This window comes from Sparus aurata, chromosome 9, assembly GCF_900880675.1.
Source record: "Sparus aurata chromosome 9, fSpaAur1.1, whole genome shotgun sequence".
In the NCBI taxonomy this organism is placed as follows: Eukaryota; Metazoa; Chordata; class Actinopteri; order Spariformes; family Sparidae; genus Sparus; species Sparus aurata.
Genome location: NC_044195.1, coordinates 1855176 through 1867608, shown reverse-complemented (window position 1 = coordinate 1867608; position 12433 = coordinate 1855176). Strand labels below are relative to the sequence as shown.

At 39.7% G+C, this 12433-nt stretch overlaps 1 protein-coding gene and 1 long non-coding RNA gene across 17 annotated transcripts in view; one reads left to right on the top strand and one right to left on the bottom strand.

The window, feature by feature from the left end:
• Window positions 1-12433, bottom strand: part of lrch1 (leucine-rich repeats and calponin homology (CH) domain containing 1) — a 351529-nt gene that overhangs the window by 243399 nt on the left and 95697 nt on the right. For all 15 annotated transcript variants that reach the window (XM_030428926.1, XM_030428929.1, XM_030428920.1 and 12 more), the window contains exon 3: window positions 11372-11498. In XM_030428926.1, coding sequence (XP_030284786.1) covers window positions 11372-11498 — 127 coding nt within the window. The remainder of the gene's footprint in view (window positions 1-11371; window positions 11499-12433) is intronic.
• On the top strand, window positions 406-4408 carry LOC115588361 (uncharacterized). 2 transcript variants are annotated; one of them, XR_003985320.1, is made up of 3 exons: window positions 406-2014; window positions 3426-3757; window positions 4224-4408. It is a non-coding gene; the product is annotated as an uncharacterized LOC115588361 (long non-coding RNA). The 2 variants fall into 2 exon arrangements; XR_003985319.1 differs by lacking the exon at window positions 4224-4408 and having other exon boundaries at window positions 3426-3952.

The following is a 12433-nucleotide window of genomic DNA, read 5'->3' as shown; positions in this document are numbered from 1 at the left end:
AAGTGTAAGAATTTTTTCGGTTCACTCTGAGACTGTGGCATATGTATATATATATATATATATATATGTATATATATATATATATATATATATATATATATATATATATATATATATATATATATATATATATATATATATATACACATACGTGTCCGCTGCGTTATGTCTCCACCTTAACAGCAGAGCTGATTGGTTTCACTTTAGTCTATGTGTTAATTTCCACCAGTTCCGCTGTGCTGCGTATCTGCTTTGTCCCAGCTCCGGCAGTCCGGAGCTCACCGAAGTGGATACGCAGGACTTCTATTTCTGGCGGATGCCGGAGCACGATGCAGCAAAACAGCTGAATTTTGCACCGAGCAGACAGGAAGTCAAGCACGGAAACAACAATATAACACCCGGTTACTTTCCAAAATAAAACACTCCGTGTTGCTGTAACCCAGCTGTAATTTCGGTCACTTTATGTTATTGTTTAAATTTTATTTGTATTATTCGTGTTTGTATTATTTGTATGATTTGAGCGTAATGTCCTTTAAGGATTAAGACGACATCACGTGATGACAGTTTTACGACGTGTCAGGAGATTTATGATAGTGCCCCTAGCGAGTATCGCGGCTCAGATGGTGAAAGCTGCAACATGTGTGTGCCGCCTGTCTGCTCATTTGATCGGGTTATTTCATGTTTCCCTGCTAGGTGAGCATTATTGTTAAATGTGATAGGTCGTCAGTATTGTAAGAATTGTTGTATGTATCACGATTAAGTTTAAATGACCGAGTTAATGGTATTAATGCGAATAGCTAATTACGCTAATCGCTAACTAGCCACCTTGCTAAGCGGAGTTATTTGGCTGTGCTCAAGATGTGTTGTTATGAATTCAGTCACCTCTTAACAGAGTGTTATCTTGTATGATGTAGTGTAATTAATCCTTTATTGGATAATGTGTTTTATTGTTTTCTGTTGTCATGTACTGTATATTATGTTAAATACTGTACTGTGTAAATTTGTCAAGAGATTTACGATAGTGCCCCTAGCGAGTATCGCGGGCTCAGATGGTGAAAGCTGCAACATGTGTGTGCCGCCTGTCTGCTCATTTGATCGGGTTATTTCATGTTTCCCTGCTAGTTTGCTGTGAGAGACTGCTGCTGATTCCCTGTGGCTTTAAAGGAGGATAGTTGCCGGCCGCCATCTCTGCGATCCCTGTTTGCTCATCTCAGACAAACCCTCACACACAACCCCCTCCCCATTCACACATTACACATACATTCACAAATAGAGCTCTATAAAAACTGAACTTACTTTTGCTGGCCAGCAGTTCATTATTTTTCTTGATAAGGACAATTGAAGGACACTATTTTGATTTTTTCTAACTTTTGGATTGAAGACCGTTTCGGGTTTTATTTTCATTTCATGGACTTGGAAAGGGGCAAGTAATAACTTGCTAGGTGTAATTCATAAGTGTACTTAAGCAGAACAATAAGTATATTGTCAAAAGAAAATACACTTCATGTTGATCGTGTGTTATATTCAAAACCAAAGGGTATAAGTTTGATCGTACTTGTACAGAGAACCTGTAACTGTGTAATGCTTAATGGAAGTTCTGTTTTTTTTTTTTTGTTTAGACTCCCAGTGTTATTTGAAGGATTGGTTGAGGTGCATTTCAGTCCAGCAAACTGTAAATAAATCTGGATTGATAGTAAACTGCTATCAGGACTCTGACTGCATTCTGCTTATTGGTTACATTGACACCGGCCCCAAAAATCTCAAAAAAGAGACGAACACAAGTTCTAATCCTTGGGTCAGGAACACTTTGTGTTGTCGTTTTTCCAACACAGACCTATAACTGCGTTCGCGGGTGATCGTGTGATTATTGCATGACCGGCCTCACAACGCCAGCTGTCTACGGTACTGCACCGTGGCGAACTCAAAACGCAACCGATGGGGATTGCTGGACCTTGGACGGCAGAGCAAAACCGAAGCCGTTACGCAGCGGACACGTATCCAGTGGAAATTCGGGGTAAGTCATCAGCAGTGAGGTAGAAAGGACGGGGAGGGGTAGGAGGGGTGAGGAGGGAAGAGAGCAAGAAGAGGAGTTTCCTGGGGATGGAGGTAGAGGAGTTGATCTTTAACAGGTAAAAGGTAGATCTGGCTGCATACAATTGAGGTGAAGTCAGACAGGAGGTGGTGATAGTGAGCAAGGCCATCAGGATGACTTGACTTTTTCCATTTTCTCTCTGCTGCTCGTAGTAACTGTTTGTTACCGCAGTTATATAAATTGCATTTATATAACTGCGGTAACAAACAAGAAACAACTCTTACACTATAATAGTTTGTTATATGGTAGCCTAACAGGCGGGGCACAAAGGATGCGTGTGCAGCGCTGCAGCTTGGCATTACAGTTCACTTTTCATTTCAGTGTCCATATTAACACCGGAAATGCACTTCTAAAATGCATGACAAGCAATGCTGCTGTGTCACGTCATTTAGAGTTTCCAAGTCTCACCTATTTCTACCACAAAAATGTGCGGTTCTGTAGTGTTCATGCAACATAAATAGGGAGTTTTAGGTTAAACTTGGCTATCAATAATAATTAATTAACAATTAATTCAGTGATAATTATTAATTATGATAAATAATAACATCCAATTTGAATTAGATCTCCTCGGCACGCAGGTGGTTGAGTGGTTAAAGTGCATACCATATACGCAGCCGACCCCGGTTCGATTCCGGCCAGAGGTCATTTGTTGCATGTCACATCCCCCTCTCTTTCCCGTATTTCCTCTCTGTCTATTGCTTAATAAATTTGTCTATGCTGAAAAAAAATAAATAAAAATTGATCTCCTCGAGGTACCAGCCTTGAAAACACAGCAAATTCACTAACTCAGTCTCAGAATAAGGTACTAAACTGTCAGTTTGTAAGTGTGGTAAAAGAAAATCACGTCATCATATTTAGCGATAACTATCAAAGACAAGTTCCAGGTTGGACAGACAGGAGCCACGCTGCAGCAGGCAGGCATCCAGTGTACCCAGCCTGTAATAATCATCAAAACACTCGGTGTGGCAATCACACTCTCTCACACACATACAATGCTGTATGCCTGTGATACATTAAGAACAGCTGATTTCAAGCCTAAGTAATGTTTCAGCTTTCATGATCACTGCTCCTCCTGGTGGATAGATAAACCATTACAATTGGTTTCTACATTTGGTGCTTAGGGGCATTACGGTTCAGCCCCACATTCACTACGTCATCGCTGGGATCTCATTCCAGCCACACTCTTCCAGGCTTGAGCACCGAACCGTCAAGGAGGAACAGGAAGTTTTAAGAGGCTGCATCTCTATATGTTGTTGTAACATGATATTTAAACCTGTGTCACTACTGTCCGTTATATATGTCCTTCAAGTTATGTCTTACTGTTTATTTATAGTGTTATGTCACGAGAGGCTGGGTCCTGGAGGGGCACTACATTCCCCTGAGATGGCTGCAACCTCAAACAGCTATGCCTCCATCTGCTGGTGGAGTCAGGAATTCCACCCCTCAACCCATGACATTCTGACACACCTGAGACTGATAAGTGCCTGATGAGCTGAAGGGCTTTTTAATTGTTTGACACACAGTCAGTGGCAGAGTGGGGTTTGGGAAACAAGCTCCTGGCTGTGATCTCTGCGGGGGAAGACGGGAACCTAAAGACTGGGAATACTCACCCGACGACCGGAAGGCTTACTGCTGGACTGGCCACGGGCTACAGTGCTAACTGAAGTAAGGTTGAAGATGACTGTTTAGCAAGAGGATCCTTACCCAAGGGAATTGGGACTATGATTTCACCGCTGAAGAGACATTGTTTAAGTTTTGACTGTTGAAGACCAACCTTACCCTTAGTTAACCCCTTTGAAATTGGAATACCTTTTCTGTTAATTCCCAAGAACTGTATTAAAACTCTTGACTATATTCTAACCTTGTGTCCTCACACTACTTGAGCTGTGCCGCTGAGAGCCGTGTAGCCTCTCATGATATCACAATAGTTGTTTGGAACCTTTTACCATCTGAGGGGCTAAACTTAAAACATTTGAAATTAAAACAAACTAAGCAATTAGTACAAGATAGTTGAAAGTAGAGTGGTTACGTTTCCCGCCATTGGCATCAGACCACTGCCACTTTCTGCTGAAGCTTACAAAGACAGAGGAAGCCAAGAGCTTCTACAATTCATGTTTCTTCTTCTCTTCAGTTCAATGTCTTGAGGCAAGCCGTTGTTTATCCAGATCTGCTGAACCCTGAGCCTACAGAAAAGCACTGAAGGTGCTGATACTCATCCAATCAGCTTTGAAAGCCAGAAGATTTTGCAAAAAGAGAGACATGATGCCAAACTGGGGGGGTCGTGTCCCCCCCAATATACAGAAAAAAATGTTAAATATGCACTCTTTTATAAACCCTGTCAAAAGATCTGTCTCGTTATTTCTTATTTATTTCCGTTTTTAAGGAAAACACAATTGTGTGAACCCCCCCCCTCTCCCAATTGTAAACTTGGTTGCGCCCATCCTAAGGTATTAAACTGTTGGCCCGCCCTCGCGGTGTAATAGCATACTGAAATGGAGCGCACCTCAGTAGCTGAGTCGCTCCCCCATACATGAAAAACCCATTGGTCAAGTTACAGTGATTGACAACCATCAAGCCAATCACAGCCATTTGATCAAACCTACTAGTCCCGGCCGCCCGGGAAAGTAAACAATAAAATGCTAGCGGAGCTGCCGTCACGGAGATGATCAGGCGAGAAATCCGAATGAGAACTTAAACAGCATGATAACATTAGTTTTGACCTAGGCCTACATGTCAGCAGTAAATAAAACTAGTAACATTGGGCCTGATACTGGCATCTAGGTGAGATATAGAGCAAAACCTTTGAGATGAAAACATTGATTTTCACTTAATGGGAATTTAAAGAGAAGCTTTATATTGATTCTGTAGGAATCCATGCAATTTCACAGAATATTCCTTTACATGTGAATTCAAATGGTCAATGTTGTCCTCAAAACTTCTAAATGTGCGAATTTCATATATAAAATATCATAGAATTGTGGGAAATGTACTTTAAAAAACAAAATTCGGGGGAAGGGCTCTCATTTGGACCCCCCCCCCCCAATATCTATACCATGGTTACGCCCTTGGATTAGAATAACGCGTTACCGGCATCTCTGCACGGCTCGGCTGGGCCGGGCTTGGACACAACGTGTGCTCGGCTCGGGTCGGGCTTGATTTTTTTTTTTGGGCCAGATCTAAGCTCTAAGTGTAAGTGAGTGCTTATGTAGCCTATGTTATAAATATTGTACATTTGGGCAATTAAATGCATTTTGCTGAAGGTGCAGATCCTGAGAGTGATTTTACATCGTGCATCCTGTCATGCCCATGTAATGTTAGCAAATGTTATTGCATTTAATCATGACATGATTTGGCCTCATTCCCTGAGCGGAGTCCATCTGACAGCACAATGATAATCTTCAGGTAATATTTTATGAGCACCAATATAGCTATGATAAGGAATTATATGTAGACTGGGGTTTTACGTTTGTGTGTAATGTAAAACATGGACTGTGAGGAACGAGGCTGAGTACTATCACTGTCTGACTCAGAGTCAGTTTCTGGCTCTGATGGCTCAAACAGGTCCGGCTGGGTCCGTCCGATGATGCTGCTAGCTTCCATTGTTACTGTAGGTTAGGTCCCTGTACAGTACAGGAGGAGGCGCCTCTCCCGCGCATGGGCGTGGTTCCAGCCTCTAACTGACACACCCCCAGCGTTTCACAGCAGAGAGAAGTGCTTGTTTTTCCATGATTTTGAGACCTAATTTTATATACTTGGCAATTTTTTTTTATCTTTCAAATTTGGCTCAGTGGTCAGTGACGCATGTTTCTGTGGTCAGGGTTCGTACGGGTGCTTGAAATCCTTGAAAGTGCTTGAATTTCAATGTTGTGTTTTCAAGGTCTGAAAAGTGCTTGGATTTTAGTTTAAGTGCTTGAAAGTGCTTGACATTATAACTCTGTCTTTTACAAAATTGGGATCAGACTGGATAATTAATTTAAAGTTTTTGCTATTATAGAATATAATTTTAGATGTTTACAGCATAATACAATGTACATAATTGTGATAAAAAGTGAAGAAAAAAATTACAAGTGTGTATATATATTCCTTTAGATACGTATTTTACCCCAGCAGTAAGGTGCTGGAAAATCTTAAAAATGACCCTTAAAAGTGCTTGAAAAGTGCTTGAATTTGACCTTGAAAAATGTGTACGAACCCTGTGTGGTGTGACAAACTCATAACACAAATTTATTTCTGCTTTACACAGACTTTAATATTAATAATATTCCTAATTTTTATCGCTAATGTTTGTTTTACTAACAGGAACAAATATGGGGACAGTGGACAACCCTGTCTAACTCCTCTAAATAATTAGAAACTTTGTTATAAATGGCCACTGTTTATAATTCTACTTAATGTATTATTATATAGTGCTCTAACCCAGGGGTTCTTAACCTTTTCGACCTTAAGGCCCAATTTTTTCAGTGCAGAGTGGCCCGGGGCCCATTAAATATTAATACTGTATATGCAGTGGGGAAGCTAGTTTGCAAGCGTAGCATGTAAAACTACATGTAGTTCAGCCTGGCTGTAGTTTTAACAAACTGCATTTCTACTCCTGGAGAAATGTGGTTTGTAAAACTACTGCTAAAAAAAGTAGCTTTAGCAACTACTTATTCTCATTATACTCATTTAAATCAGCGTTAAATAAATCAACATATGATGTATATGAAACAAAATATAATAGCCTACAAAAAATTCACATACAAATATGCCTCTCAACTCAAGTTTTATTTTTTAAAGAACAAAGCTGACATTTTTGGTCAACATCACAGGAACTTCAGAGGCACTAACACTTCGGCACTAGAACTAGATGTCACGAGAGCAGTCTCTCAAAGTTTTTATCAGACAGCCGGATCCATTTGGCACTATAAACATCTTTACCAACACTAAAAAGCCGCTCACATGCTGCACTAGCTGGGACACCAGCGTTGAACTTCTTCAAAGAAAAATAAAATAAAATGTATATTAAACTATATATGCTGCATATTTATAATAGAAGCCTACTGCAACTGTACGTTTTTTTTCACCGTTTAACATTATTTTATACATTATCATTTTTTATAATGTTCTGTCATGGAGTACATCACTTCACTGCTAACAGAAAAGAAAGCAGCTCACTGCCAGTTACAGCTTCTTATCATGATCTGCAGTCTTTGTTAATTTTTTGTCATGATTGTTATTATTAGTACCCATCAAAAATCACAGTTACATGTCAGGATGTGGTTATTATAGACATATTCAATATTTAACTGTCATGTATCATCACAGTAACAGCGTTACATACATTAACAGCTGTAAACACATAAAAACATTAGAAAACACATCATGTGGTCCCCTTTAAACGCTGGGTGGAGGTGTATATTTGGGTAAATAACCGCCAATGCAGAGCCTAATTTATTTTGAAAAAACATCAAGGAAGAAGACGTGACCACTGACACTGCACGTTTTTCTTCTTCGCCTTTTTCACGTGTTGTGCCCAGAAGGATGCCAGAGAATTCACAGAGAAGCTGGGGAAGTTTGTGACATTTTCATCCCGGAGTTTTGTGAGGAGGGAATTAAACGCCTGTCCCAAATAAACGCCTGGTCTGTTAAGTGGTTGAAACAAATAAACGGGCTATTATTTGGTATTTTACGTTTGTTCCCGCAGCTGAACAATAAATCTAACCCAGCAAGAAAGGCGGGACTTAAGGCAGAACAGCCAATCATCAGCCGGCCAGTCCCAAAGCCGGTGTCATGTTTGTTTGAAGCAGCAACAGCAGAGGGAGGGGGAGAGGAGGCAGCTGCAGCGAGCGCAGATACAGAGCGGCCAGAGAAACTGAGCGACTGTAGTGAGGCGTTTGTGCAAAACTGCGGATAAACGGCAGAAAAAGTGAGGGTGTTGAACCCTCTCACCGGGAAAAGTGTGGGTGTTGAAACACCGACACCTCCCACGGGTGCGACGCCCCTGGCTACAGGTGAGCAGCAAGCTGAATGTCTTCTGTTCTTCTGTGAGCTTCTTAAACAACTTACTGACGCATTACCGCCACCGTGTGGTCGGAAGCTGCATTGTAACTGAGCGTCTCATGGATAACAGCATTTCTCTGGTGTCTTCAGTTGATAACCTATGCAGTCCCGCGGCCCACAGGTGCAAAACTGAAAGTTTTTGGCGGCCCTCTAGGTGGCGCTTGCGGCCCAAGCTTGGGCCGCGGCCCTATGGTTAAGAATCACTGCTCTAACCCAACTCAACCCAAAGAAATACCAAAATTAAAACAATTCCAAACATTTATAAATGTACTCCAATTTCACTGTATCAAAAGCCTTTTCAAAATTGGCCACAAAAATTAAACCAGGTTTCTTTCCGTTCTCATTAAGTTCAATCATTTCCAAGAGATGTCTTATACTATCCCCAATAAATCTACCCTCAATAAATCCGTTCTGATCTTTATCAATAATTCCATGATTAACCTTTTTTATTCTAGAGGCGATACATTTAGACAATATTCTGTTATCACAACACAATAGAGTTAATGGTCAGAAATGTTTTAATTTAACTGGATCTTTGTATTGACCATTTGCCTACTGTTTTAGGAGAAGAGAGATCAGTCCCTCTTGCTGAGTTCCAGACAATCCACCGACCTCAAAAGAATAATTGAAAGATGCAAGAATGGGATCTTTTGCATACTCAAAAAATATTTTGTAAAATTCAATCGGGATCCCATCTAGTCCAGGTGATTTACCAGATTTAAAGGAATTTATTGCTCGACGAAGCTCATACTCATAGATCAAACCTTCACAAACGTGTTTCTGTAAATCTGACAATTTTTTAGGAAAAGAGTCGGGGAGAAAGGATTGGTAGAGGTCTGGAGGTGGACAACTCTGTTCTACTAGAGTGTAAAGATTTCTTCAGTCTCCAGTTGAGTAATATTTTTCCTTGTTTGATTTCTATGAACCAGTTTTAAGAAAAAGTCAGTACATTCTCACCCTTCTCCATCCATGTAGCTCTGGAATTAATTATAGTGCCACTAGTTTTTTTTATGGTAGAGTCTCTCTAACTCTGTTTGTTTTCCTAAGTAGCATATATATCTAAAAAGGTTTCACCTTCCTCATCAATTTCTTCATTTAACTTTTTAATCTCTTGAATCAATTCATTTTCATAAAGTGTGTTCAACCTATGTTTCCAAAAAGAATATTTTATGCAGTATCCCCCGAACGAACACTTAAAGGAATCCCATAGAATATGAGGGTTAGCACTACCAATATTAAACTTAAAAAAATCAGAAATAAATGTTTTTGTATTTTCAACAAACAAATCATCCTGTAGTAAAGACAGATTAAACTTCCAGAGACCTGGACCTCTATGAAAATCATCATCTAACCCAGTAATTATAATATTATACCCACAACCTTTTAAATTCTGAATGGTCTCTTGAATACATAAAAAAAAAAAAAAGTGGCATCATCCTTATTTGGTGCATATAAATTAACTAAGCATAATTGTAGAGATTTAATTGTGCAATCTACAATAATCCATCTTCCTTCTGTATCTCGTAGAGTTGTAAGGATTAAATAATCAATGTTCTTTTCAATAATGATTGATACCCCCCTTTGATTGCTAGATCCATGACTAAAATAAATATATCCTCCCCATTCTCTCATCCATTTCATTTCATCCTTCAACACAGAGTGCGTTTCTTGTAAACATATAATGTCAAATGTAAATTTATCTTTAAGCCATTTGAAAACCTTATTTCTTTTTATATTGTTAGCTAAACCATTACAGTTATAACTCCCTATAACCAGCCTATTTATGTCCATAGACACTCTTTAATAATATTGAACCATCAAATATGAAACAAATACACACATGCCAACTACCTCAAATGATCCAAACAAGAAAACAGTAAAGACATAAAAAAGACATAAACACACAACATAAAATAAAATAAAAATTGGGTGGTCTTTTCAGTCTCCTGTCATACTAGACCACCATAGTTAAATGGGCATGAGTAAAACAGTCATTCAAATATCCAAAGATTGTCTCTCTCTTTTTCCCCTTCTTTCATTGCATGTGTGGGTGGTCTAGTTGGGGCCAAACAGCCACGGTGTGATTTTTTTTTTTTTTATCCTCGAACAGTCTACCGTTTATATAAAGCTTATCTTCATTGAGTCTTACTGCATCTTTCTTCTCCCGATGCTCTTTTAATTTGGGGATGTATACAATTAAACTGGATTTTTTTTCCACCATCTCCACATCCACCTGTAATTCATTGATTAAGAACTGTTTCAGCGTTTTCTCCACTTCTTCACCTTAAGTTCCTGTGATCCCGGAGAAATCAAATTATCTCTCATAGATCTAGTCATCATTTTCCGTTTTCATCTGATTCACCGTTGTTTCTAGTTTGGTGAATGTGGTTTCCAGTACGTCAGTTTTCTTCTTATATTCATCCAGCTTTGCGCATATGAAATCTGAGGTCTGCTTCAGATCTTGGACATCTTGCCGCAGCCCATCTAATATATCCAGCTTTCGGAGTCTTATCTCAATAGAGGCCAACAGCTGGTGATTTACCTGGGCAGAGGGTGGACTATCCGGTGAGTTTGATTCCGACCAAGATCCAGGTTTTGGCCGTTTAGAAGAGGGCTCCTTCCCTTTGTCCTGATCTTCCTTAATCACCGGGCAGGTGTCAGAGATGACGAAAGTTTCAGACTCGCCGACCATCTCTGTCCCCTTTTCAGTCATCGTGAGCGGTATTTACTTCAATTTTAACAAGACTTTTAGATCATATGTTCTGCTTGAGTGTTTAGGTCAAAACCATATAGAGGTTTAATTTTGAGCATAGTAGTTACGTTAATTACTTGCCAAACACAGAGCCTCCACAGCGTCCACATGTTGCTACTCGTGCATGCGCATGCCACGCTCCAGAACTATATATTTTAAGCCTAGTCCTTATTAGCACGCACCTTTCATCCAAGAGATGCAGCTTAAAATACTTTACAACAAATAAACTACATGAAGTAAGTGCCTCACATAAATTATGAACTAAAAATGTACCTAGAGGCATGTTAAAAATCTTAAATAATATGGAAAATAACAGTTGACATGCACAGCAGCATTTCAGCCACCTTGGCAGAAAACATTATAGCAGCAAGGGGCTGCTCAACAACAACAAGCCCAACGATGTAACCAGCCCTCCTCTTGTGTTATGAATACCCCTCTCGCGTACACATGCAGCTAAACTGTAACACAATGATAGATAAGCGTATTACCAGCTCCATGAGTCTATGCAGCCGTCCAATGGTCTCTGGCAGGCAGACCAGCCTGTTGTTGCTGGCATTGAGAACTCTCAGAGGTAAACCACACAGACAGGCTGGCAGAGAACTCAGCTGGTTACGACTGCAACAATAAACACAAAAATCGTTCATGGGGAACAGGGAAAGAATTATAATAATGTGACTTTTCAACAGACAATTCAAAACCAAAAAATTAACTGTCAAGGTAACTTCGGCACATGTATATTAGTGGATTTCAACTTGACAGTTTTTGATGAATGTGCACAACAAAAAATCAACAAAAATTAAGAAATGTATCAACTACGATCCTGATTTTTTTTCCAAATCATTTTGGGATACACAGTATATCTTGTTCTGGCCCAACTTTTTTGCTCCACAATCTTAAAGGCAGGTTTGATATGTAGCCATTGGAAAGAAAGTAGATTCCTGGATTTTTTTTTCAAGTGCAACAATGACAAACATATGTATTCTGTCAGCACAAACTGCCAGTGGCAGGTATATAAATGCATCAGCATTGGAGTATGCATAGGTCTGGATTGAGAGGACTTTGATACAATCACTGCTCACAGGGAGGGAGAGATCAAGGATGGTAGGCCATGATAATCCAGCTTGGACTCTGCTTCTGGCTGATATCTTGGCCTTAGGAAAATGAAATGACTTAAACGCAGCTCTGTCGTGTCAAACAACAGGAGTTCAGAGACTATTGTGCCCACATCTTTCCAGAGACCTGTCTCCACCACAACATCAACATCTGTCATGATTCTGAATCTTCTATTTTGTCTTTTCAGTGTCTCCTTTGTGTTTCCCTCTGTCTTTTTTCCTCAGGGGTTTCCCTTTGTAGCAGCAGAATGCTTTCGTATCTGGTCATTTGAGTGCCAATGGTAGCCACCCATTGTAGGCGGAACGGAGTATAAATGCGGCAGCTCTTCCCGTTTTTTTTTTGTTGTTTTTTTTGTACTTTATTCAACACTTATTTCCATATACAAAAGTCATAGAAATAACACGACAGTAGTAATTGAAAAACAAATCAATGATACA